The 26,010-nt window shown below is 44.9% G+C and overlaps 2 protein-coding genes across 4 annotated transcripts; one reads left to right on the top strand and one right to left on the bottom strand.

The window, feature by feature from the left end:
* Positions 1-616: 616 nt before the first annotated feature.
* si:ch211-234p6.5 (pleckstrin homology domain-containing family A member 4) lies at positions 617-7,693 on the bottom strand. The gene is made up of 25 exons (XM_061264000.1): positions 7,535-7,693; positions 7,413-7,478; positions 6,117-6,186; positions 5,948-6,046; positions 5,809-5,881; positions 5,622-5,722; positions 5,426-5,544; positions 5,151-5,363; positions 4,843-5,089; positions 4,726-4,779; positions 4,560-4,658; positions 4,328-4,378; positions 4,178-4,258; positions 3,962-4,114; positions 3,785-3,883; positions 3,600-3,708; positions 3,442-3,509; positions 3,251-3,352; positions 3,103-3,187; positions 2,993-3,015; positions 2,501-2,629; positions 2,055-2,384; positions 1,870-1,976; positions 1,698-1,765; positions 617-1,572 (listed from the first exon to the last, which is right to left on the bottom strand). Exons 3-25 carry the CDS (start codon positions 6,183-6,185, stop codon positions 770-772), a joined length of 3,282 nt encoding a protein of 1,093 aa, XP_061119984.1. The 5' UTR covers position 6,186; positions 7,413-7,478; positions 7,535-7,693; the 3' UTR covers positions 617-769.
* Positions 7,694-10,509: 2,816 nt separating this feature from the next.
* On the top strand, positions 10,510-24,310 carry mybpc2b (myosin binding protein Cb). Of its 3 annotated transcripts, XM_061263999.1 has the most exons (29): positions 10,512-10,658; positions 13,844-13,861; positions 16,997-17,020; positions 17,395-17,457; positions 17,530-17,678; positions 17,749-17,866; positions 17,979-18,027; positions 18,290-18,349; positions 18,422-18,585; positions 18,694-18,826; positions 19,375-19,499; positions 19,596-19,701; positions 19,828-19,997; positions 20,068-20,233; positions 20,338-20,444; positions 20,536-20,565; positions 20,643-20,785; positions 21,353-21,512; positions 21,600-21,704; positions 21,772-21,960; positions 22,035-22,169; positions 22,276-22,443; positions 22,554-22,642; positions 22,714-22,909; positions 22,976-23,115; positions 23,176-23,335; positions 23,399-23,535; positions 23,657-23,843; positions 24,200-24,310. In XM_061263999.1, the coding sequence occupies exons 1-29, from the start codon at positions 10,634-10,636 to the stop codon at positions 24,223-24,225; spliced, it is 3,342 nt and encodes a 1,113-aa protein (XP_061119983.1). In that variant the 5' UTR covers positions 10,512-10,633; the 3' UTR covers positions 24,226-24,310. The 3 variants fall into 3 exon arrangements, with proteins under 3 accessions (XP_061119981.1, XP_061119982.1, XP_061119983.1); XM_061263997.1 differs by having other exon boundaries at positions 10,510-10,658; positions 23,176-23,535; XM_061263998.1 differs by lacking the exon at positions 16,997-17,020 and having other exon boundaries at positions 10,511-10,658; positions 23,176-23,535.
* The last annotated feature ends 1,700 nt before the right edge of the window (positions 24,311-26,010 follow it).

The raw sequence follows: 26,010 nt of genomic DNA, 5'->3' as shown, positions 1-26,010 counted from the left end.
GGGTGCTAAATGAGTGACAGACATTTTATTTGCAAACAGACTAATGCATTGCAGTGCGGTGCCCTGTGCACAACCCCATTAAAACACTATGGCGGCCGGGGGTGGGGTGGGGGGGTGGGGGGGCACATCATAATATCCACTCGAACTTGAATAGAACTTTGATTACAGTCAGCATTCCTTATTTGCATATCATTCTAATAGATTTTTTTTTGTGTGTGTGTGTGCCTGTTTTTAGCTTTGCAATGCTCCAAAATAAAATCTGGGCACATGCATAGAATCTAATAATAACCTCGGGCCTGCTCTCAATATGCTGATGTTGTTATCATTTCTGTGTGACTTTAGGTGTGCAGCTGCGTAAACAGAAGGTGGTGCTGTCTTTAAGAGAGCAAGCCTGGGAAGGGATGATGTAATGTGCTCGCAGACAATGATGTCATCGACTAAGACTCGGCAAGGATTTAAAGTGACAAAGCAAAGGGTTCTTTCTTCTTTTTTTTTTCCTTCAGAGGGGCTCCATCTAAATTCTGCGTCAGGTCTTTTTAGGGAGCAGCAGCAGGGGACGTCCATTGAAAGAAAAAAAAAAAAAAGATATAATGTGCAAATGAATCAGGAGCTGGGGTGGGGTGGGGGGGCTTTTCCATGTAGTGCCCAGCATATTTATTAATGAGGATGTTTAAGATACAACAATGATATCCATCCATTGTTTGAGGTTAGAATTGTTATCTTCTCATGGTCCAACAGATATTTTTGACAGGAAATAAGATGATTTGATTTACAAACTGGTCCTAAAAACGGTTACTTTTGCTTTTTGGAAATAGGCGGTCCGACCGACACGCTTTCCATTGTGGATGGAGCTGGATGGAGTCCTCGAGTTATTCTGGTTAAGGCCCAAATTTCGTTCTTCAGACTCTTTGGTCCCGCCATTTTGGACTACCGGTTGGTTGGCTTCGCCGTCCTTGCCGCGCTGATCGGATGCGCTACCGAGCTCGTGTTCGGTGATGACGAGCTCCTCCGGGGAGTTCCCGTCATTCTTGGTGATGTCCGTATCGGAGATGCTGATATCGCAAGCGATCTTATAAAAGAGCGAGTGGTTTTCTTTCATTTTCTCCAAGCTCTGGCTAACTGCGGAAGACATGGTAGCGGAGTCGCTGGCCTCGTCTGGCTGGTCCTCCTCGCGGGCTTTCTCCTCAGCGCTGATGTCAAGATCAGGGTCGCACGGCGGTGCAAATTCAAGACGGTGGTTGGTGGAGAGGAACCACTTGGCTCTCAAGTCGGAAGACGGGTGTTCTCCGTCGACATCTTCGGTACCGTCCGGTTGGCGACCGTCCTCGCCTGCGTCTTTCTGACAGAGCGTCACGGACGTGACGTGATGCGGCGACGGCGGCCGTTTGATTTTGGCGCGATTGTAACTTTTGTGCTGCGTTCTGCTCCCAAACTTGATGTCTCTCTTTGCATTGTCAACAAGTTGCTTTTGTCTGTTCTCAACTTGGGACGTCGCACCAAGGGCGGGAGAACGTGGAGGAACACAACTCAAAGAACTTCGGAACGTCTTTGCCTGGCAGTTAGATTCCTGATCTAAGGAATAGAAATGTGTGATTGACGGACGGGGGCATGTATGTTTTGGGAATCCTGAGTACGGAGAACCTGCAAAACGAATTCATCCGCAACAAAAGAGCAAAAATGGGAACTGCAGTAAGTACCTGATGTTGCTTTTTGCTTTCCTGATGAGTCATGGAGACGTCCCTCGTGCTTGACTGGTGTAATGGCACTAAGAAGAAATACATCCGATGATTTTTATTTTGTAGTTCTTTAGAAAATCTAGTGGTAGCTAGCCTTAAACCTTTCTGTTTTGTTTTATATAAGACATGGCACCTTTGTATGATTTGCTGGCGTATACGTTCCACACGCCTGAGTTTGGCCTCACGTTGCTCAGGACTCATACAGAGGCCAGGGTCCATGTCAGAGGGCCCATCAACAGCCTGTTCGAGCGTTTACAATGAGTCATGGGTGTTGTCTTTTTTTTTTTTTTTTTAAATCTAGTGATGGAATTAAATCACCTTCATTTCAGCACTGTGACCATCTCGGGGAGCTTCCGACGGCTCACGAGAATCAGAACTTGATGTTTTTGCAGAAGCTTCTCCGCTCACGTCCGCCTCTATCTCAGAGCTCCCGGATGCGGGCCGGCTTGTTTTGGTGACAAGATGCTGCTGGGGCTTTGTCGGCTCGGATTTATTACCGTGCTCTGGCGGGCATAGCTGCTCGGTCAGCGGGGCTTGGACCTCTGGCGGGGGATCCTCCACGGAAACCCGCCGGGCCACCAGGGAAGACGGCAGCATGGCGGTAACCACACGTGTCACCCTCAAAGGGAAGGGGGCCTGAGAAGGAGACTAAACAGACATTGTATTGGCGCTTGTTAGAATGCACAGGCGTACCTAATAGAACGTCCGGTGAGTGTACACGGGTATGAAATCCGTTCTTTTTTTTTTTTGATCAGCCTACAAACCTCCTCTTGTGTTTCTGAACTTTGGGTCTTGGCAGCTGCGGAGGGTACGGGAGGTTTCTTCCTATTAGTCATCCTCTCCTGGTTCCTCTTCATCCTCTCCATCTGCTCTTCCTCGCTCATCTTCATCTTCTAAAGGCGACGCGGGGGACTTAGAATTGTGCAGATCTTCAAATGTGAGCATGTGCTTGTGCCCATGTGAATGTACCCATGTGTGCATATGTATGTGAGCAAAGTATGATAGGTGCCAGAAGGGGCCTGAGAGGGAGGGAGGGAGGGAGGGAGACGAGGGGGCGCCACTCAGCTCCTGTGCTCTCTCTGCCGGCCAACACGAGTAATGCAACATGCCCTAATTGCAGGGGAGATGATAGAATCAAAGAATTTCCAATTGGCTGCGATAACAAAGACTTTTGGAGTGTTTCTATATTTGGACATGTGTTTGGGAGCACATTAGCCAAAATAAAGCAGCACGGTGGAAAATATGAGCAGTCCAACCTTGGTTGATGTTGCCTGAGATGCTACAGAGAGAGAGAGAAAAATGATGACAAATTGTGAAACAAGAAGCAGGAAAAAGAATAAAACAAATAATAAAATCCTTTTCAAACCAGATGCATCCTTGTGTGCTTTTACACGTAGGTGGTCAGCTGGATTCTTGGCTCGTTCGTGAATGGGATCGTCGGCGTAGATCCCCTGAAAGACGCATCCATTAAAATAAAAACTGGCAAATCTGCTTCTTAAATGCTTTTTCCTCACGTCATATGAGGACTCTGGCCAGCCGAGGTCCTGGTTCTTGCTTTCCAGTAGCTCCTGGGGTAAAGGCGGGCGCATTGGTGGCTCTTGCTCCACATTCTGCTGCTGGGATTCAGACATGGGATGAAATGTGAGGACGTCAAATAGCGAATAAAAGCGAAATATAGCCCAAAATGAAACACCGAGGTCCTTACCGGTGGCACGTGAGGCATCTCGGTGGCAGAACCAGGAGATCCGGGATGCGGACCCGAGGACTCAAACACTGAAGGTGAGTCAAAGTTACCACGCCAAGTTAGCACAAAACGACAAATCTAAATCATAGATAAACTAACAGAGAGGGACCGATACTAACTGTGGTGTTTGCGGAATCCAAGCAGGAAGCAGAAATGCTCCCTGTTCACCTTTAACCCCGCCAGAATGTCCTCCATCATCCAGAGCTCTCTCTGGGCCTGAGACTGCTCCTGGGAGCAAGCAAGGGAAAACAAGAACATAATGAGAAAATAAATAAAAATGAGGTGGTTGTAAATGCAAACATACCTGCGGCATCCCAAAGTTGCAAACGTGCTGCAGGTGCGAGCGAAAAACGCAAAGTTCACTTTCCATTCTCTCATACTGATTCCACACAACCTCCATTTCCTAAAAGACAAGCACATAGGCAAATATAAACGAGAGGTGACTTTATTATTCCGACCCGGCATTTTTGTTTTTGCATACCAATGACACGTCACACATTCTGGCTCGGATTGTGACCAGTTCTTCCAGCAGCATAACCTTCTGGGTCAGGACCTCTTCACGGGAACCGGGTCCCCGGCTGCCCCAGTCCTCCAGTTGCAATCGCAACACCTCTAAGGCACACTGGACGCTATCCTGTAAAGAGAAAACTCACCGTCAAAAATAAATGTTTATCATCTCATATTAGCAACTAGCGACCTTGTCCATTTGGAGTTGGGCGAGTTCGACGGACAAAGACTGCAGAAGCTTGTCACACCCACACAACCTTGTCAACACAGCCTGAAAAGAAATAACAATAATAAAATAAATAAAAAAGATCCCAGCCCAGAAGGATATACAGATACTTACGTCAGCATCACTTTCAAGAGGTCGCATTTGTGTTGACTCAGACTTTGGAGGCTGTAAGAACAGCAACACTTGAGATTATATAATAATAATAATAATCTTGCAGAAATGTATATGAGAAAAGGAATTGAATTTATGACACCACAAAGTCTGGGAGGTGACTGGATTACAAGACGTAAGCATTGAAACTACCACATAGGCCCATTTTAGTAGACCCGACGTCAAATGTACTGACAGATAAATGGCTGCGGTGAGGGGGGTGATGCGCATGTGCGGCCCGAGACGAGGGCGGCAAAGGGGGCAGCGAGTCTGCGTGGATCCCCGCCGAGTAGCTCTGAAGAAGGAAGCCACATGGAGATCAATCATAAAACACGAAAAGACGGTGAGTGTGTCCTCATCACCTTCCCTAAAGGTCTTCGCCCAGCGTGATGCACAGATCCATAAACAGGTGCAGGCTACAAACAAAAATGTCACAAATATTCAAATGCTTGTGAAATCCAAATATGATGTCGCCGAACCTTGCTGATGTTCTGCCACCGCTCGGGGAGCGGGGTGGGAGGAGCGGATCGGAATTCTGTCTTGGGTGAGGCGGGTGCGTAGTAGAGCGTGTCGGGCACCGACACCGAGTCACCCTGAGGTCGAATGTCCGCCCTTCCCGCCGGTGTGTGAGAGCGAGACCCAAGATGACTCCTGGTTGTCGGGATGAAAGGGAAGGAATCCATCTCCCGGTTTGGACCCCACGGGCTCGGAGTTCGCGCTGAAGGGCTGCGCAAAGAAACGATTCAATTGGACCATCTTCAAGCTTTGCTTGACATTTTGCGACAACCTCGAGTTCCTCTGACGAGCGCTCCTCCCGCCTCTCGGCTCCGGGTTTGACGTCACGATCCTTCCCCCGCTCAGATGACTGGGCTCACTGAAAGTTCTGCTGACGTGTCTCGGTTTTGGACAAGCCTCCTCGTTCGAGGGGGACTTTGGGAGGTCCATCACTGACTCCGTGCTGCCGCCCATCTGAGTGAAATCTTGGTAGCTTGAACAGCGCCTACAAAGATTGTGATTAAGATGACATTCTGCCTAATGTTTTGTCAGAGCGTCCCTCTGTACCTGTGCATGGGGCCTTCCGTTTCCATGGTAGCAGATTGACTGAGAGCTCGGACCCAACCCAGCATGTCTTCCTGAGTGTCAGCGCTGAAGTAATAAGAGCGCATTCCCTGGTGCACCACCTGGGTTAACATTTAGACAGACATTTTGATTAAATAAATAAATAGATAAATAAATATAACATCAAAATAAAATTTACCTTGAAGGTGAACTTCCTGTTTTTGCATTCTCGCGGCATGCAGTATAAGATCTTGTAGCTGGGCAGTGGAATGCTGCCCAGCACGGGTTCTTCTCTGCTGTCTGGTTGGCAACAAAAACAAAAAAAGTAAACAAAAGTCAATGTGATTCATCGTCGAGAACGTCTGCCGCTGATAACAAATGTTGACCTTTGTAGTAGAACAAACAATAGTCGGAGAGGACGAACCACCTTCTCTTCCATAATTTCAATCCGCTGCTGTCCTGTAAAGTTCAAGATGAATGCTATCATGTTATTCGAGTTACTTTGAGCTGGTATAAAACACAAACTTTTTTGTTGAGCCATCCTCTGATGACCACGGGGGAGTTGGGGTCTCTCTTGACGGCTTGACACCTTTTTCCAAAGGCTTGCAGCTTGCCATCGCTTTCCTGGACAGTGTGATGATAGATGGTGTCACATTTTAAAATACAACAAAAAGCGTAATGGATTGAAACTGACCCGTCTGACAGGAAAGTAGGAGATGGTGGCCACGCTGGATGCTTGGCTTACTCGGTCGTGCTCATCCATCCTGCAGACATTTCATGAAAAATGACTAAGCGTACATTCATAAAATCAACTCTAGCCTTGATTTTTTTTTTTTAATCATTCAATACAAGATGAGTTCAAAAGAGTCGAATCAAGTATTCATGTGTGGTTGCCGGCTTAAGCACGAGGCCTTACCGCAACTTTGACGCATTCCCACGCTAAACACCCCGAAGCCGCCTTACGACTTGTCCTTCCTGCCGCCGTTCATTCTGACTTGCAGTCGCCCTCGCCCACTTGCAGTTACATTCTCCAACTTATTCTATTCTGGGCCAGCCAGCATCTCCACTATATGACCACGGAAGTGACAGGTGACAGCTGCATGGCCCGGGTGACTGGGAGTGTGTGTGTGTGTGTGTGTGTGAGTGGGGGGGAAAAAAAAATCTGGCAGCGTCTAGGGAATGGGACGGCGAGCAATATGTGTCCCAAATTCAAGGAATGAGGACGGCCGAGGAGTGAAATATTATCATGTTAAAAGATTATTTTTCTTCTGAGGGCCATTATGATCATGATGATAATAATCATACAAACTGGTTTATTATTTTCTGGCTAATTTCAAGAAACATGAGCATCAGCTTCTTTTTTTTATTATTAAGAATACATATCTGTATTTAAAGGGAGTATAGATCAGGATAGATTTAGTCCCGAACTTTTGACCCTGTTTGAAAAAGATAAAGAAAAAAAAAATCTGAGTGCAACAGCAGCTGATTGCCAACCACAATCTCCTTTCAAGTCAGTCACGGACTAAATGATTCCCAACAATCACATCTTTGTCAAGTCAAAGAGATGCGAATCATTTCTGAGGGTGTTATTGTTGAAGTTTTGCAACAAATTCTCGATAATGAGGGAGGAGGAGGAGAAGGGGGTCAAGAAGACTTGAAATGCAAAAAGGGAGATGATGATGATGGCGACGATGGAGGAGAGGACAAACGTCAAAGTGTGCGCGCCGCACAGAGTGAGCTTTGTGGACTTGGAAACATTTGCATGTCCTCCACCCACCCACACGCTGCCGACATTTACAAATAAATGAAGCATCGAAAACTATTCGAAACTGTGAAAATGTTGAATACACTGCGGAGTAAAACGGAAAATGTTAAATTTGGTTGAATTCACCCATTTCCAAACAAGGTGGAATTAGCCAAGATTGGTTCAATTCTGACGACTTGAGATCTAGACACGTCCAGATCAAAATAATAAATCAATATGTCATACCTGACTAATTGTGCCACTTGGCAGGCGTCCGTCCTCACAGCGTCCCACTTTGAGCTGGTCCACTTTCTGAAAAAAGACACGACGTAAGCTGAATGTCCGATCTCCGTGGCTTTGTGTTCTACCTGATCAGCGTCTGCACATCTCTTCTCGCTCTGGACGCACTGTCAGCGTCTTCCTCCTTTACCCCTTCTTGGGCTTCTTCATCCCTTCTGGCATTGCCCAGCCACAGAGGCTCTTGTCTTTTGCTGAGCGTGGGCTTGTGGCAAAGGAATTTATGGGGAGAAAAAAAACACAGCTGGTCAGTTCTTTATTGTGAGCTACTGTTTTGTTTCAATGTCATCTCGGAGCGGCGTTCTGGTGAATACGAAACAATTGCCACTTCTAGTTGAAGTTTACTATCATTAAACAAATAACTTTAAAAGAAGCACAAAGGCTGCAAGATAAATAAACCGGATCGGGGTTTTAATGTGGTTTTCTTAAAACGGAAACACCGACGCTTGGATGCGAGGACATCCCGTTGTGCCGGGCTAAAATACCCTGACACTTTGACACTAAATCAGCACTGATGCAAGGAGGAGGAGGGGGGGGAGGGGTGATGACTTTGGCATGCGTGATAGCGCCCAAGTACAACAAAACAAAAAACACAACCAAATGTTTGCTCACGTGTGTATACATAACCTAAATACTGACATGGTTGCAGGTCACACAGTATAGATGCGTCAGCCATTTACGGCCCTATCACTTTCATGTTGCGCACGAGTCACGTCAGCCAAGAAACACGCGAGCGGTCGTAAACGCTCCTCTTTAAGTTGCGTTGGCCGACCCTTTACAACTTTGGCCCGTTGGCAGTCAAGGCGAGCCCGCCCCGCTCTGGATGCTCACACGAGAGCATGACGTATAAATCTGGGCCAGCTCACTGGAATGTTTTGACAGCGGCAAAGCATGCGTGCGTCTATGTGGCTTTATACCTTTTATAGGCCGATCAAAAAAAAAAAAAAACACACACGCTTTTCAAAGCTCCGCTGACAGATGACGTGATCCGGGATCAAATGCTTTGACCTGCGTTCTTGCTGCTCGGGAGAGTGAAGGTCAGGATTTGGGTAATATCCCATAGAATGGTCAATAATCAAATCAGTTTGCATTTCTATTCAAATCATCTGTCCCGTCCATTTTCTAGCAGCAGTACAATTTTTTTTGTGTGAAGTGGAAATGATATAAAGAGTGTCACTGAATAGATTTCGACAATCAACCAAATCAATGCATTTTGTGGAAACGTCACTATTACGCCCTCTAGGGGTCACGTATAGTACAAGACTGTGATTTCAAACTAATGTCCTGCAAGAGGGTACTGACCGGCGTTAACGTGATGGTCCTACCAAAAGGAGGGTGTGTTGTCCGCCGTGTATATAAGATGGTACATTGGGCGATCCAGGCAGAGCGCCGCTGGCAGACGGGAGGGTCGTTATCCAACAAGATGCCAACCAGCACGGCCAGTACGAGAATCCTGCACGCAGCCTGCAGACCTGGTAAAGGGAGCACAACTATTTGAACTATTTGACAAGATAACAAAATATTTAAAGCGGTTTAAAAGCTCCTTCAAGGGGAGGATGATGGCTGGGTTCTGGGTTGGACAAAAGTCCCCATGCACTCTCACTTTGAAGGAATGACCTTCGACCTTGTATGTGGCCATTTGCATTCACCAAGAAGCTGCTGTTTGTGTAAGCACATTTGATATATATTTAAATATCTTTTTATATCTTTTTCCAGCATTACAAGATGAATGCATATCTAATGAATTCAAATAGATTCCAGATTAGTGTCGGTTGTATTTACATAGTCCTATTGATCAATAATCTATTTGTGTAAAACATTTGTAGTGGTTTTGATTTTCTTTTTTGTAGTAATGTGTGATGTCAGTGTGTCTTTACATTATTTGTGTTGTACGCCAATAAAACAAATTATTCTGCATGATCATATCAATATTTACTGTAATGATGACTAAATATGGCGATTTGGTTTACGTCGTCAACCTTGGAACGCATCTCCATCGTAAACCGAGGACCCCATCAAAGTCATGTAATAAATATACCCAACCACAAGAGGGCGGCATCGTGTCAGATAATAAATGATGGCGCTTTCTCTTTTTAAGTTACCCATCTGCAGGAGCCAAAAACGTGCTGAAATAATTACACAAATATTGAAATTAAGTAAATAAATACATTTTTTAACAATCAAACAAATATAGAAATAATTATAAATATGCTATTTATTATTTCTGTACAAGATATTTTAATTTGTGGAAGTTTTGGGCTTTCATGAATTATAAAAATGCAGATAATGAAGTAAGTTAGGGAATGGAAAATGATTATGAATATTTTCCCATTTATATATTAAATTCCCTCAACCTTATTTGAATATGGCTCAATGCCAAAACAAGGCTAAGACTGCCAACGCTGTGGCAATCCAAGCTGTGAAAACAAGGTCAAAAATATAGACTAGATTATTGTCACTGCGGGCAAAACAAAATGCTGCACTTGGCTACAAATTATCTTCGTCTGCCTCTTACATTTGCTATCTGTAAAAGTCCACGGATATTTATATCCGTCCTCCAATTCAACATCCTTATCAGATGATGGCGCGGTTTTGTAAGCAGGCCGTAAAGCGCGGCAATTTATTGCGGCGTGTCAATAAGGCCCCTCTACGCCTTGCTTGGGCGAATCTCCTCATGGAAAACAGTCAAATCCCGCGAGGGCGATAACTTGTATCTTTACCGTTGACTATGGAACAATAAAATGTCGGCTCCGGGATACTCTGCACATACTTAAATTTCGGATATCGAACACAAAGCTGCACCGCTCCCACCTCCCAACATTTCTGACCTCTGACCCTTCCCAGAGATAGATATTTGGGTCGAAATGGACTGGAGTACAATTAAGTCCAGAACTTTTGGTTTGAACCTCAGAACCGATTTGAAGACTTTACTGAAGCCCCCCCCCCTCCTTTTTTGAGCGCACCTTTCCTACGCTCTGTCTTGAAAGTGCTTTCGGGTGCCGCCCGCCCGCCTCCTTGCTCCTTGCTTCTCACTTACAGCGTGGGGGTGTGGGTGACTCGAGTGCCACGAGAGCTTTGAATAACAGCGCGAGGGGAGACAAATAAAAAGGAATAAGCTAGCCGCCCGCCACCAGTCTTCCGGCGGCAAAGAGAAGACACGGGAATAAACCATGCCTTCTAAGACGGTCCCTGCAGGTACGCCCATGTGCAAAAATATTTGCTTCCATTTTGGCTGTTTGAGATGCGTTTGGGAAAGTTGTTAACTTCAAATATTGCTGTGAGATTTTTTGGGGGGGAAGTCAGCACAATCATTACATTAATTTCCAAAAGGACGTTTAAGTGTAGCAAAAATGGATCAGCAAATACATACGCGAGTTACTCATGAATGATGTTTAGTGGTAGTGAAGTCATGTCTGTTGTGTCGCTGAGCGTTGATTCATATTTATGTTATGGGAATATGTGATGGATTTTCGTTTGCGGGTGCATCGAATCAAATCGTTCCACTTTAAACTATATTGAGAGCAGTATAAAATGGTCTTTTACTGGAGATCTTGCAGACTAATGACTGCAACGGTACTAATCATCCATATTTATTTAGCTTTGCAGTATGCAAAGTTAATGATCTGACTCTGATGTTTAATTCTTCTGATTTGACATCACTGGTATCACTTCATGCCATTTACTCAAGATGATGGAGATAACGACTGGGTGTGAATCCAAGCGGAAATTAGATTGAATTTTTTGGGGACAAATTTGGGATATTATAGTTAAGTGTGGAAAGAAAGATTTTTTGTTATCTGCGTTTTGACCCAAAGACGCTCTAAACCATCCACTATGAGAAATTGTCATGTGGGATGATTCTAGTTTTACAGGCCAAGGTTGTGTTAACACTGTTGAGCCTCCCCCCCTCCCCACTTCCACATCTAATCCCTCCACATCCTCTCTGCTATGATTGGGAACATAATGGACTTTGCACATTATTTCCCACTGGACTTTTCTGTCATCTTGATCCTTTTTTTTTTTTTCTTTAATAATTAGTCCTGAAATATAACTATATGCCTACTAATCATATACAGCCAAGTGCGTTTGAATTTAGTTGATCGGACATCTGCGCCACCCATCCAGGTTCAAGTGCCAAGGTCTCAAAGGATCATCGGCGAATGTTTGAGTTTGAACATATGCACCAAATGTGATATTGAAGCAAACGACTAGTTCTCAAGATTAGTATGAGAATGGTATCACGTTTAAATGCCCCATCACGTTTCCTTCCTTTTGCAGCCAGCTCCGACCCTCGAGGCGCAGCCAAAAATAATCCTCAGTAACCCGTGACCTTTTCGCCCCCCCCCCCCCCCTCTCTCGCCATCCTCTTAAGTTGATAGAGTTTCACACGAGCCAGCGTGTTAGCTAGTGTAACACTTGCACGCTCACGGCTGAGATAAATCAGGATGTAAAATATCATTCTCGACTCGGAAGGTTCCCATCATGCTCGACGCGCCTCGGATTTAGCTCTCTTTAAATAATTATGGGGATCATAAATGCATACATATGAAATGTCATCAAAGCACACCAAATTACCGTTACACTTAAGAGAGCAGAACATATATGAGAAGTGGCCAACTAAACCCAGCGTTGGATGCAAATCTATATTTAGATGATGAAGAAGATCATTTTAAGTGAAATTCATTTTCTCACATTAAGCCCCACAATGTCAAATTGCATTAGCGCCTTCATTTGTTTAGTCCACAAAGCGTCGCCCGCAGCTGAGCCTTAAATTGGCCGTACTTCAAAACGAGGCATAAATAGAAAGGCAATTAACTCCTATTTAATAATTTCCGTCAACTACCAGCAGGTCCCATGACACTCAACGCACTGCGAGTAAAGTCAGTTCATCAAATGAGGACAAAAGATTAAAATAATTTTAGTTTTAATAATAATGATTTTAATTAAGAGCATTATGTTTAGTTTAAAAAATGAATAATATTGAAGATTTTAGTCTCCATCTTAGGGTTGTCTGGTCTGTAAAAAACAAAACATCTAAATGACTAACAAACATAAGATTCAATAGGGTAAATGTTTGTGTATTAGCATCACATGCTAGTTTCCCGACTGGCCCAACATTGTTGCCGTGGCAACGACATAGATGCTTGCTTGTTTGTCAGATAGCAAAGGCATTTTCAAAAATAGGCTTCAAACCCAAATTTACTAAAGATGTGTAAGATGTGTATTCAAAACAACAACAAAGTTTTAGCTTCATGCTAACAGATTGGAAAAGATTGGCTCGTATTACTGCGGCTTACTTCTTACTTCATCTCAATGCTATGAAGAACACACCGGAAAGATAACAGAGATCTATTTTTTGTTGTTAATTCTGACATGAATGCAACAGAATCAGGGTATCCCCCCAAAGGAGAACATTCCGTACATCGGCGTGACGAGCAGCTGCACATCTTTGCGACCGCAATTTATGCCAGAGCGAGGTCAAATTTGTGCGGCTATTTAAGGAAACGGTCCCGAAAAAAAATACGCACGGCTTGTCTTTTGGGAAGTCATGAGACACCGGCGCTGACCTTTACGGGCTGCCGCACTGACCCCTCAGAGGGGAGTTTGGTATTTGATGCGTTTCCATTTCCAGCTAACTTGAGCCTCGCCTGTCGCGCCCGTCATGGAACTCCAGTTCACGATGAGTCGTTGTTTAGATTCGTGTCATAGGTTAAGACGTTATAAAAGGTGAACATTTTATAGAATGTCCGCTGGATTTATGAGCGTACGTCGTCAGTGTCACGCAGAATGTTATTTAAGACAAGATAGGGACATCTGTCACCTTGTGAAAGGGACGGATCCTATTTAGGATCGTATTGGTTCTTCCACGGTGGACGGAATGTAATCAGATCTGTGTTAGCATAACCGATTACAAGCCAGTTGGATAAAAAGCGTGTTGACTTTGTGGTTTGAATTTCGGATAAAAGTTGGTTTGCTTCTGAGATCTTTTTTTTTTTTTTTTATGTCACTATGTGCTGACTCGATACTGATGTCATTATTGTTGTCACCTTGGACCTGTATTATCTTTTTTTTTGGGCTGAGGCCAAAGCCATGTCTAATATAAAAATATTGCTGTGGCGCCATCATGAAAGCAGCTTTATTTAATCAAGCCATAGCCTTCTCTAAAAAAAAACAAAGTGCTTTGCCGCCATTTCTATTACAAATGTTTTGAGTGGGAGACAATTACGGATGTTCTAACTTGGTCCCCGATCTATAAATAGAGTTGATTGACCGTACATAAAAGCGAATAAAAATGATTTGCAGAGTTGTCTTGTGGTCATTTTATAGCATTAGGAAGCATAAACGCTGCATTCTAATCATGTGTGTGTCTCCTTCTGCAGCGAAAGCGGATGTGCCCGGTAAGTCAGCCGCATGCCTCCGTTTACCTTCTGACCTTTTTGTGCGCCTGTCATTATCACATCCTCACTCGATTATAGTCGGCACATTTTCGCTTTTGCACTTTTGTCACCTCTGCGGCGTTGGGCCGCGAGCCGCCTCTGGTGGCCTCTGACCGCATTAATTGACTGCCGCCGATGTTGTTTATTTGCCAGCTTGTCGTTTTGTTCCTTCCATTCTGTCAGACTTTAAATACTTAATAAGAATGATAACACGGAAGTAGCACACAGAGGACCCGCTGACACAAATGTTGCTAAGCCTCGTGTGATCCTTGGCGAGATGTACTATTTATTTTGTGTGTGTTCCCCTTTGAACTGTATTTGCTCAGCTGTTGAAACCTCTTAACTTGTGTTTTCCACATTGTGCATTGCTTGGCATTTGCTTTGCAGCCATCACAAAAAAAAAAAAAAAAAAAAACTGCTAATTTTAGCCCCACAGGAGCCAGCCGAAGAGGGTGAGGGCCTTTTTTTTTTTTTTCTCTGTAAAACATGAATAAGTGGTATTCATGTTTGAAATGCTCTGAGTGTTTGAAAAGCATTTGAGCTAATCCGCCACGGTAATTATTTGAATAATGCCGATGATATGTTGAGTAAATTACAGAGTGAAGAGGATAAGGCAAAGGTCAACCACTTCTTTTGCCGATGAAGGGGATATTACAGTGACGATTTTTTTCCCCGCACGTTTGCATTTCTCAGCGCGTCGACTGCTTGCACGATTTTAGTTATTATCCCAATATGCTGTATTAACTTAGCATGTTTGTAATATAGCGGAATGAAGCCGAGACGACCGTTAAAACATCTTTGTGTTTTTTTTTGTTATTGTCTCGTTGTTTTTATTCATTGCTGGCATTCAGGGAATTACTTGCTCATTAATAAGCACATCTTATTGTGGAGCAGGTTGTTTCGGGTTGACGATGATCTTTGTTTACGCAGCAGCCCCAAAGCAGAAAGCTAATGCTCGGCACCTCGGAAAAAAAAAATTGACACACTTTCTTGGAATTTTTTAAAAAATTCTGATCACATACAGTAGACGATTCCACAATATGCTAAATGTCTATAGACGTACCCCCCCGCAGACATGACTCCGTGCCCGTCTACATAAACAAATAATGTATTGATATAGAAGTGCATACAGTACATTGGTCTATGAGTGGAAATGACACGATTCTCTCAGCATGAAGAGTATCCGTGGTCACTTGTTTGCAGGTGTGCCGCAGGTGTCTGTCTTAAGTACCCCAATGAATACTAGATATTTCCCATCTGCACTGATTTTAGAGTGGATTCTACAATACACATCATTATATACACCGCTTTGGTCTACGACTGAGATTTCTTGAGTATTAGCAAGTCGCCACAATAATAAACGTAAAAAAAATTGGCTACCTTTCAATGTCACATTGAGTTTCATTATAACAGGGTACAGGTGTGCCTAATGAAATGTCCCATTTTTTTGTCATATGCACTTTGCTTGCAAGATAATTAGGCATTTTGCATCTTTTCATCCACAGATGTTAGTTGTGACGGAGCATGAAACAAGCTTGTGTGTGTACGTCAAGCGTTGTACGACAATTTGTGCTTTTGCTTCCTTGTCGCTTTGTTCGGTTTAATCTTGCGTCTCGCTTTGTCCGCAGCAGATTCTGACTCCGACTGGGATGGTAAGAAAAAGAAGGCGGTTCGTTGGTGTGACGGAGATGATTGTTTTTTTAACGTTATTATTTCTCCTATGGTAGTTAAAGTCGGAGCCGGCCCGCACCTCCATGGGGCCCCGAGCAAAATGTTATTTTATGTGATAAAGCACTAATTGAGATACTGAATATCATATTTGCCTACTAAGAGTATCATTTGTAATCTCGCAGACAATCACAGGCCAGCATATCTGGGCGAGGGAGTGCTGCGCCGTTGTGAGAGTGGTCGCAGTCGACTTCAATCAGAGCCAGTCATAGTAGCTCTTTTCATTCCCCTTAAATGCAGCCGTGAACCGTGAAGTGGACACTTGTGGGATGCTGCTCAAACTCAATATTCCATAATAATTCTTAATTGGAGGGCCCTGAAGTGGTTGTGGGACCCTATGCAGGTGCTTAGCCTAATTATACTTTAAGCCGGCTCTACTCTACAATTTAGATAGTATGACTTTTGGGTATTTATTCATTTGAAAACTCTTAATACTTCTGTCAGGACTGTGATTAAAGTAGCAATGCTGTAACACGCACTGCGGCCAAACTAACAGCTGCTGCTCGGAGGCCTGGTGTCATTTCATATTTCAACAGGCTAAGAAGATGATACATAAAGTAAAGTTGCTACTGTGCGTTGCAGACAAGCTGCGAGATATGTTCAGTTCAGGTTTTACAAGTGAAACCCGAGAAGTGGGATTTGTCGCTTAATGGGGAACCTTATCCTGGTTTGGGACGGAGAACCTTTAAGGAAATGCTTTAAAAGTATTTTTGCTTAAGTATAGTGAGATCCGGGTTTGACGGTGGAGTTTGCAAAAAAAAAAAAAGGGTGACGTCAACTTTGACAGCGTTTCAAAAAGATTTACTAAATGTCCATCGATGTTCTTGCGTCACTCCTAACACTCCACGTAGGAGGATTTCTCATCTTATGCTATGTTTGTTTGATCTCCATAGAAGTAATTGCACCAGCCGTCTGTTCTCGAAGGGCAGACAGTTGGTCGATCTTACATACCGAGGTTGTTTAAAGCCTGTCCCACGGGGTTAAAGTTTAAGTATGTGGGTTGAGGTTATATTCGCAAGCGCAGTTTGGCTAATGAAGCAGGAACCAACTGCCAACTTCTTTAAGATTCAATTAAAACATTCCCAATGGCGTGTAAGCGATTTACAATGAAAACAACTGAATGCTCGCTTTCCAACATCCTCAGTCTTACAGAAGTATTCAAGATTATTTCAAATAACAATGTTTTATCCCAAATGTGATGATTAGAAAGTGTAGCAAATGAACCCGCTTGATTCCTTTGTGTTCGTAACAGCCATGATTACCTGCAAGAGCACACATCTCTTTTTTTTTTTTTGGGAGGGGGGGGGGCTGTCACTGTTTCACACTTACTCTTAGCGCTGGTATAACTGCAAATTGTTTCTCTCCCAGCTAACGTGAAGGCTGTAGGGGGCGGTAAGCTTGGAATTTAAGTTTCCAGTGCATGTAAATGTTTTGGGTTTTTTTGGTTTTAAGCGTCTGCATCCAAGTTTTTATGTTGCACAGGTGCCATCTAAATGTTAAATGTATATATTTTTTTAATATCCATTTGTTGTCGGAATTTTAGTCATGTGTGCGTTGTTTTTTTTCAAAGGTTTTGTTGTTGGATTTTAATCCTGACTGTTTGTAAGATGAACACACGTATTTCATCGTTTTTTACGTCACTAAAAAAACCGACTTGATGTTGCTGCGCAGTTTGGTCATCGTTAGTGTCGTCTTCTGTTTCCATAGAGAGCAGACGTGATCATACATATAAACAAAAAAAAGAAATATCTGTACTTTTGTTTCAGAGGTGACAGAGCTCACTGGGCTCTTCGTGGAGAAGCCGCCAGATCATGTGACCGCTATTGCAGGTGAGTTGGCTGGAAACACACTGTAAAAGGTGTTGACACGACTGACTGGTGTTTGCTGTTTGCTGATGACAGGAAAGGATTTGATCCTCACTGCCAAGGTTGACTCGAGCTCCTTGGTAAAGAAACCCGTGATGAAATGGCTGAAGGGGAAGTGGATGGATTTGAGCAGCAAGGCTGGGAAACACATGCAGTTCAAAGAAACATACGACAGGGAGACAAAGGTGCGACCGAAATTTCAATCGTACAAAGACGATAGATCTTTTCCATCTTGTGTTCATTCTCCCGTAAAAGATCTACACTTATGAAATGATGGTCAACAAAGTGGTCGCCGGAGACGCCGGTGGCTACAGGTGCGAAGTGACATCCAAAGACAAATGTGACAGCTCCAGCTTTGAGATCGCCGTGGAGGGTGGGTGAAAGGCGAGCCGGGTCGCGCCGAGGCTGCTGCGCATTCCGCGTCGACTGATGTTCTGGTTTGATCCGGCCCTAATGTGCCGTCTCGGCAACTTCTCTCATTTCAGCCTCCCAGCAAGACCAGCATGCGGACATTTTGTCTACCTTCAAGAGAGCGTAAGTGCATTTCTCTCTAAGAAGGGTGACGAGTGAAGGCCTGGAACTCGAAACTGCCTTTGCCAGATTTGGGACTAGGTTATCAATTACAAAAATGAAGTCAGTCAAGTTGAGTCCCCACAAGGCATGATTCTGACATGATGGTAATTAATCTGCATCTTTGCTGTTCCAAGTCTCAAACATTGGCGACCCAAGTCGAAATCAAGTCATGTGACCCGAGTCCTATGCTCACTGAGCGAGTGTTTTCCTTCCTTCCACGCAGGGATGCCGGCGAAGATGACGGTGATCTGGATTTCAGTGCTCTTCTCAAAGCTGCCAAAAAGTGAGAACATCTTTGCTTCCACATCTTCACACTCGGTGTCATTAAAACGAAACTATTTTCCATGATTGACAGGAAGAGACCTGAAAAGGTGGAGGAGGAGGTCGACGTATGGGAATTGCTGAAGAGCGCCCACCCGAGCGAATATGAGAAAATCGCTTTCAAGTACGGCATTACCGACCTGAGGGGCATGCTGAAACGTCTGAAAAAGATGAGGGTGGAGCCCAAGCACAGCGAGGGTGAGTCAGGTGGAGGGTGAATAGACACGCCAAGAGCATCTGAATGAGACCAAAGGCAGCCAGAAGAGAAACAAGACAAGTGATTTCCCATCATCTCCATCTTCTCAGCTTTCCTGACCAAAATGGAATCTTGCTACACCGTGGACAAAGGCAAAAGAATCGTCCTCAAGTGTGAGGTGATGGATTCCAACGTGCAGGTCAAATGGTTGAAGAACGGCCAAGAGATCAAACCCTCTGCCAAGTACATACATAAAAGCACCAACATACTCAATCATGATGCATGGCTTTTTATTAGTGCCATTTCTTTTTAGGTTGTGTTAAACTTCCGGCGGGAAAAATATACTCAGAGAGACGGACAGCAAAATGAGATTGTAAATTAGCCACAGAGCTCGACTGATGGGCGGTGTTTAAAAAAAATGCGCAGCTAAAATTATCGACGCCGCAAAGTCAAACTTTCCAACGATGCTGCCATCCACACATTTTATTTTTAGGCCATCGTAAGAAGGCTCCCAGAGGGCATAGTAAGTCACACAGGCAAGACATTTATGCCTTAAGTAGGCTAATACTGATAAAATAAGACCTGTAATCCTAGAAAAATCCACACGTTAAGAAATGTTACAATTGATGAATGTGTTCATCATTGGCTCCCAATATAATTCAACACAATACAATTCTATCATTTAATTGAAGTATATTTCTATGTTTTTTGGACTGGCACAACATGTTAACCACAAACTAGTATATTTGTTGGTAACTAAACGGACCGGCTTCTCTGGTGTTATTTTCAAGGTACTTGATGGAGACAAATGGAAACATCAGAACGCTCACCATCAACAAGACCACCCTGGCTGATGACGCTGCGTACGAGTGTGTGGTGGGCGAAGACAAGAGTTTCACGGAGGTTTTCGTCAAAGGTACATTCACTTTTTGGTCGTGCGGTGACGCTATAAAATACGACAATACTGATACTTTGAGGACTCTAAATGTGCTACTGTATCGTACGCACCCAGAACCACCTGTGACCATCACCAAGCTTATGGATGACTACCACGTGGTGGTGGGGGAGAGAGTGGAGTTTGAGATTGAGGTGTCAGAGGAGGGCGCCCATGTCATGTGGTCAGTATAACGACAGTATCGGTTAAGTTTCACGAGAGGAAATGAATTTTTACTGTTTATGGGCTCGAAAAATTGACTGTCAAAATAATGAAGGAGCAGCACAATCAAATTGTTATTTTCTTCCAGGTTCTATGGGGATGAGGAGATTGTAAAGGACACGGCATCCACAAAGTATCGCTTTAAGAAAGACGGGAAGAAGCACACGTTCATCATCCAGGAAGCGACGTTGGAGGACATCGGAATGTACCATGCTTGGACAAACGGGGGCCATACCAAAGGAGAGCTGGAGGTGGAAGGTATTATAGGAATGGTTGGACTGGATTTGACTCGGATGAATATTTTCCTTGTGCTTTCCAATGTGCCCAGAAAAAAAGCTGGAAGTGTTGCAGGACATTGCTGATCTGACGGTGAAGGCGACCGAGCAGGCTTTGTTCAAGTGTGAGGTGTCCGATGAAAAGGTCACGGGCAAGTGGTACAAGGATGGAGTGGAAGTGATGCCCAGCGAACGCATCAAAATGACACACGTCGGAAGGTACATATGAGAGTAAAGATGTGAGAGGGGAGAAAGAAAAAAAACAAAAACACACACCTTAATTAATTGTCCTTCCATCCGCACGTCTCTCCTGCTCGTTTCAGGTTTCATCGTCTGATCATTGACGACGTGAAGCCGGGGGATGCCGGGGACTACACTTTCGTTCCTGATGGATACGCTCTGTCACTTTCGGCCAAACTCAACTTCCTGGGTGAGGGAAACAGAAACATTAGCGAGGTGATGGGGATACATTCATCATGAGCAGACAGCATTAAAGCTTCTCTTTTTCTCTCTCGATACAGAAATCAAGATCGACTATGTGCCCAGGCAGGGTAAATCAACCTTTGTTACCTCTCCTCCTTTGTCAAGGGCTTTTTATGATTCTTATGCATTTGATTCGTCCAAACAGATCCACCAAAGATCCACCTGGACACCACCGGAAACATGGTGTCCAATAACAACATCATTTTGGTGGCTGGCAACAAGCTGAGACTGGACGTGGATATCACTGGAGAACCAGCACCCACGGTGGTCTGGTCCAAAGGCGACCAGGTGAGGATGTGTCAGGTCGTCAATGGGCTCACTGCATCACAGTCTGCTTTGTGTTTCTTGGAAACCATGACTAGAATGTGGCCCGCGACCAAAATAAGTTTTACATACCTGCCCTGTTACAACATGACGTGTTTGGCATGTACGCACTGAAGCGGACTTACTGATTGTGTCCAATATGGCTATTAGTTTGGTTTACATTCACCATGCACTGCAAGACTATTAGCCGTACGTCTGATTCTCGCAATGCTTACACGGACCGGTAATGTAACTGAAGCTGCCGGCGGTCAGCGCTAGTAAATTCGGTTGTCGTAAAACACAAAAGTTGATCTGCCCTCGAGCTTCTCTAGTTAGCTGCTCCGAAATAGCTTTGGGACAAACATGAGCCCTGCTTCTTCCCTTACAAATTGTATTTCCACTCTTCTCCCTCAGAGACTAGACTCAATGGGGATAATGTCATATTAATATCAATAACACATTAATGAAAATGGAGGAAGTGAGAAATACTTGATGAATAATACTTGAAAAAAATAACCTCCCTGTTAAAAGGTGCCATGTCCTGTATTTTAGCCAATCACAGAGAATTCTGGACGAGTCAGAGTGGAGAGCAGGAAGGACTCGAGTTGCTTCGTCATTGAGGGCGCAGAGAGGGAGGACGAGGGCAACTACACCATCGTGGTTACCAACCCGGCCGGGCAAGACAAGGCTGTGCTGAATATCAAGATAATAGGTAAGTCAATGGAATATTTGTTCAAATGAACATTCCAAATGAAGCAATTTGTCACATAGATTTACCTGCGCTGTGTTTGAATTCCAGATGTACCCGATGCTCCCGAGCACGTCAAGTGCACAACAGTGGGAGAAGACTGCGCCACCATCATCTGGGAGGCTCCCAAATTTGATGGCGGTGCAGCACTCAAGGGTAAAGAACGAAGACGTGGAATACGCACGCGTGTTCCGTCCTTGTCTCAACGTTTGTCTTCATTCAGGCTATCTGATGGAGAGAAAGAAGCAAGGTTCTTCCAGATGGACAAAGCTTAACTTTGACGTGTACGAATCAACCACGTACGAGGCCAAGAAGATGATTGAAGGCGTCCTGTACGAGATGAGGGTGTTTGCCGTCAACAGTATCGGCATGTCCCAGCCGAGTCTCACTTCCAAGCCCTTCATGCCTATCGGTAAGCGTCGCGGCCGCCCCGTTTCTTTTAGTCCTCTCCGAACCGCCGGCTCTTTCTTTTTCCGTGACGCTCAGCCCCGACGAGCGAGCCGACCCGTCTGACGGTGAACGACGTGACGGACACCACGTGCTCCCTGAAGTGGCTGGCCCCGGAGAGAATCGGAGCCGGGGGCCTGGATGGCTATGTTATTGAATACTGCAAAGATGGAGGTACGGATCTCTGTCGCAACCAGCTGGGGATGTTACAACACTTGATTCTTTCAATAATAGATGAAGATCAAATACAGTATTGATTTGTTATTGTTTCCGCCCACAGATACTGAGTGGGTGGTAGCCAACACAGACCTGTGTGAAAAACAGAGCTACGTGGTCCGTGGCCTACCTGTTGGGGAGAAGATTAACTTTAGGGTGGTGGCAGTGAACATTGCAGGGCGCAGTGCTCCCGCCGTCATGTCAGAGCCCGTCACGATCCGTGAGATCATGGGTGAGTCGGAGGAGTTAAGTCAACGAGTCGATTCTGCCGGATAATCGACTTTTTGACGTCAATGTGGTTTGTTTATGGGATCGACCTTTCAATGGCTTTACCTTCATTAGAGCGTCCTAAAATCCGCCTACCTCGGCACCTGAGGACAAAGTACATCCGTAAAGTGGGAGAAAAGATCAACCTGACCATCCCCTTCCAGGTCAGGCAGGATAAAAAAAGAAAACAATCAGATATAATAATCAAGATTCATCAAGCGTCATTGTCTCGCAGGGCAAACCACGTCCCGTCGCAAACTGGTTTAAGGACGGGCAACCCGTTGACCCAAAAATCATCAATGTACGTACCTCCAACGTGGACACCATCCTCTTCATCCGTTCGGCGGAGCGAGAGCACTCCGGAACATACGAGCTGGTTCTGAAGATCGAGAACATGGAGGACAGGGCCAGTTTCCAACTCAGAGTTGTTGGTAAGTACCCGTGCTTCGTGTCCCGGGGTTGCGGAAACACCGATTGCGTTACGTCGATCCAATTAGAAAAGCCGGGGCCACCTTTAAATGTGCGGGTGTCCGACGTGTGGGGATTCAACGCCGCTCTGGAGTGGGACCCCCCCACCGATGACGGTAACTGTGAGATCACCGGATACACCATCCAGAAGGCCGACATGAAGACTAAGGTGAGACAAAGACGGCAAAATGAAAGGAAGGTGTACGATGATCGTATTGTCTTTCTTTAGGAATGGTTCACTATTTACGAGCACAACAAACGGACCCACTGCACGGCGTCCGACCTCATCATGGGCAACGAGTACATGTTCTGCGTCTACAGCGAAAACTTGTGCGGCCTGAGCGAGGAACCTCGTCAAAGCAAGAACACGGCCACCATCGCCAAGACAGGTGGGAACCTTACTGTACTTGAAATAGTTTCCGTTATAATTCTTCTTTCGCCACGTATCGTAGCTCTGCAGGTGAACCTAAACCCCTACCAGGAGATGGATATGTCCTGCGTGCCTAAGTTCACTCAGCCGCTCGTGGACAGAACTGTGGTGGCCGGGTATAGCACTGCCATCAGCTGTGCCGTCAGAGGCTTCCCTAAGGTATAGCCCATCTTTTAAGAAGGATCCGTGGAGCCCAAGTTAGACAATAGCTTTGGTGGGAAAGGATAAAGTCTCCAACCGTCTATTCAGAGACGTCTCATTCCGTGATTTCGTTCCTCAGCCCAAGATCGTATGGATGAAGAACAAGATGATCCTTGGTGAAGACCCCAAGTACTTGATGCAGAACAACCAAGGCGTGGTCACCCTCAACATTCGCAAGCCGAGCCCCTTTGACGGAGGCAAATACACCTGTGTGGCCATCAACGAGCTGGGCAAAGACGAAGTGGAGTGCAAGCTGGACATTCGAGGTTGGTAGAGATGCCGCGAGAACTCACTTCAGTGTTATCGAGCAATACCGTCATATTACAAAGGAGCAGCGACTTGATCAGCTCTCTAAAGAAAACGAAGAAGCAGAAATGCAAACATGCTTAACTGAAGACATATCCCTTAAGTCGGGTCTAATCTATTTACATGCCACCCGTAGTTACACCCCAGTAATGATTTCCGAGCGTGGCGGGGGAGCATATCAATAACAGCTGGCCTCATCTTATTAGCTGCCAATGCTATCGCTAATGTGGTTGCGGATGCAGATTTATGGCTTTTCTTTTTTTTTTTAAACATATTTTTTGGACAAATGCCAATCATCTGTCCTGCCTTCCAACAGTTGCCGTGGATCCGCACCAGGATTAAGAAAAAGAAGAGTAAGGCCTACTCTGAACAGAGAATGTCAGAGTTTGACATGAAAAAAAAATAAAATAAACAGAAATTATTGGTGTGTGTTGGATTTGGTTGTCCTTCATTTGCAAACCATTCCGTATGTTTTGGAAAGAGGCTGTAATTACATCATACCAATATATTTTGTCAAGACTTTCGGTGAGGTCCTATTTCTATTTCTGTGCAAAAAAAACAACAGTGAACCGGACGACGCTTCACTGGAGCATAAAGCGCTCGTCTCGTTCACAGCCGAGAAATTACTGCCGTGAGCAACGGCGCCACTGCAAGGAGGCCTCCTGCCATTGCAAGAACTGCGGCGGCACCCGCGTATCGATCCGGTAAAGGTCATCGAGAGATTTCCAAATGGGGTCGTATAATTCAACCGCTTCCTATCCTCCCTGGGAGCTGTATTTTTGGGTCGTGACGCCGATGTGCATTTCACTGAAGCGCCGCGCCGCCTGATTAATTCCGTCCCTATTATTTCTTATGTGAAATCTATTAAAAGTCAGTTAGAACAAATCAAAGGCCCGAGTCCACTATAATGGATTGTTTTGCAAGGGTCCGCTGTATTTAATCGCTGTCGCTCAAGTCTAACGTAATTACTCCAATTGCATTGGGGCCCATTAGTGCCACATGGCGTGCTGTAATTAAACACGCAAGGAGACAAGAGCATGACGCCAGACTGCGGACGCAAGTCATCACCCGTCAGACCCCCGCTTCGAGTCCGAGAGCTGACAGGCAGCGTACGGAGGGAGCGTGCCACTGTATACGTCCGGCTCGGCCAACGGGCGAGTCCAGTCATCCGAACACAGCGGAAGGAGGAGGTGAGGGGACACTTGGAATTCGGCGGTGGTGAAATTCAAGATGGCGGACACTTGGACACATGGTGAATTCATATTTAGAATCTGTTTAGCCCAAAAAGTCATCATCTTTAAAGACAGTTTTAAATATATAGAGCCGCGAAATAATGCTACAAAGAAATGAATGTAATGTAAATTTTTGCATGATACTTGAGATTCGTCAAGATGGAGTATTAATAAAGTGTCAACAATGCAAATTGGTTTTCACACACGCTAATGCAATCCGCTTGACCTCACTGAGCGTCTTCTCTTGTAATTGCGCGGAAGCGCTAACGTGCTTTCGGGGGAACTTGACCTTGAATCCGAACGAAACAAAAGCCTGTGCGGCAATCATATAATCACTTGATGACTCCTAAAAGGACTACTTTGGCGCGGAAATGTCCCAAAATTTCCATTTGACGTCAGAAGAAAAACGTCTATTGAACATATATGCCCAACTCTCTCTTTCCAGTTGTGAATCAGACTGCTGTGCGTGACCAGCTTTTTTTTTTTTTCTTCTTCTTCAGGGTATCCACAGCGTCTTTGGTGGCCCAGCGTGGGAAGGGTCAAGTTGTGGCTCCTCCGCACACAAGCGCATTAACATACGCGGTTCCGCTAGTAATCACATTACACGACATGATTCGCAGCGTAAGAGGGGAAGCTCTTGTGTGGGCTGGAGAGTTACAAACGCCTGAGATTCTTTGTTTCGAGCGTCCCGGCTATTTTTAGACCCGCGCTGAAGATAACAGATGCTCATTTTTGCACGTGTGAATGAGAGTGTTCAACCTGGCCTGGAATCCACCCATTTCATAACTATTTAATTACCACTTCAACATGTCCTATTCACGCCACCCATTATGCCGAAGTGGTGCAAGTCAGAAAGAAAACTCTTTTAAAATGGCAGTATGTCATACATGTATAT

This window comes from Syngnathus typhle, linkage group LG18 (assembly GCF_033458585.1).
Source record: "Syngnathus typhle isolate RoL2023-S1 ecotype Sweden linkage group LG18, RoL_Styp_1.0, whole genome shotgun sequence".
Lineage (NCBI taxonomy): Eukaryota > Metazoa > Chordata > Actinopteri > Syngnathiformes > Syngnathidae > Syngnathus > Syngnathus typhle.
The sequence above is the reverse complement of the archived record's forward strand: the minus strand, read 5'-3'. Positions and strand labels throughout refer to the sequence as shown.

Bases quoted from the DNA above. Each gene is read 5' to 3' on its own strand.
- mybpc2b (XM_061263997.1), top strand. From the start codon at position 10,634: ATGCCTTCTAAGACGGTCCCTGCAG. The intron at 17,021-17,394 runs GTAAGCTTGGAA...CTTTTGTTTCAG, and splicing joins CGTGAAGGCTGTAGGGGGCG to AGGTGACAGAGCTCACTGGG. The intron at 19,998-20,067 runs GTATTATAGGAA...CAATGTGCCCAG, and splicing joins AGGAGAGCTGGAGGTGGAAG to AAAAAAAGCTGGAAGTGTTG.
- si:ch211-234p6.5 (XM_061264000.1), bottom strand. From the start codon at position 6,185: ATGGATGAGCACGACCGAGTAAGCCAAGCATCCAGCGTGGCCACCATC. The intron at 6,047-6,116 runs GTCAGTTTCAAT...CACACTGTCCAG, and splicing joins CCTACTTTCCTGTCAGACGG to GAAAGCGATGGCAAGCTGCA. The intron at 3,510-3,599 runs GTTAGTATCGGT...ACTCACCTTCAG, and splicing joins TGGATTCCGCAAACACCACA to TGTTTGAGTCCTCGGGTCCG.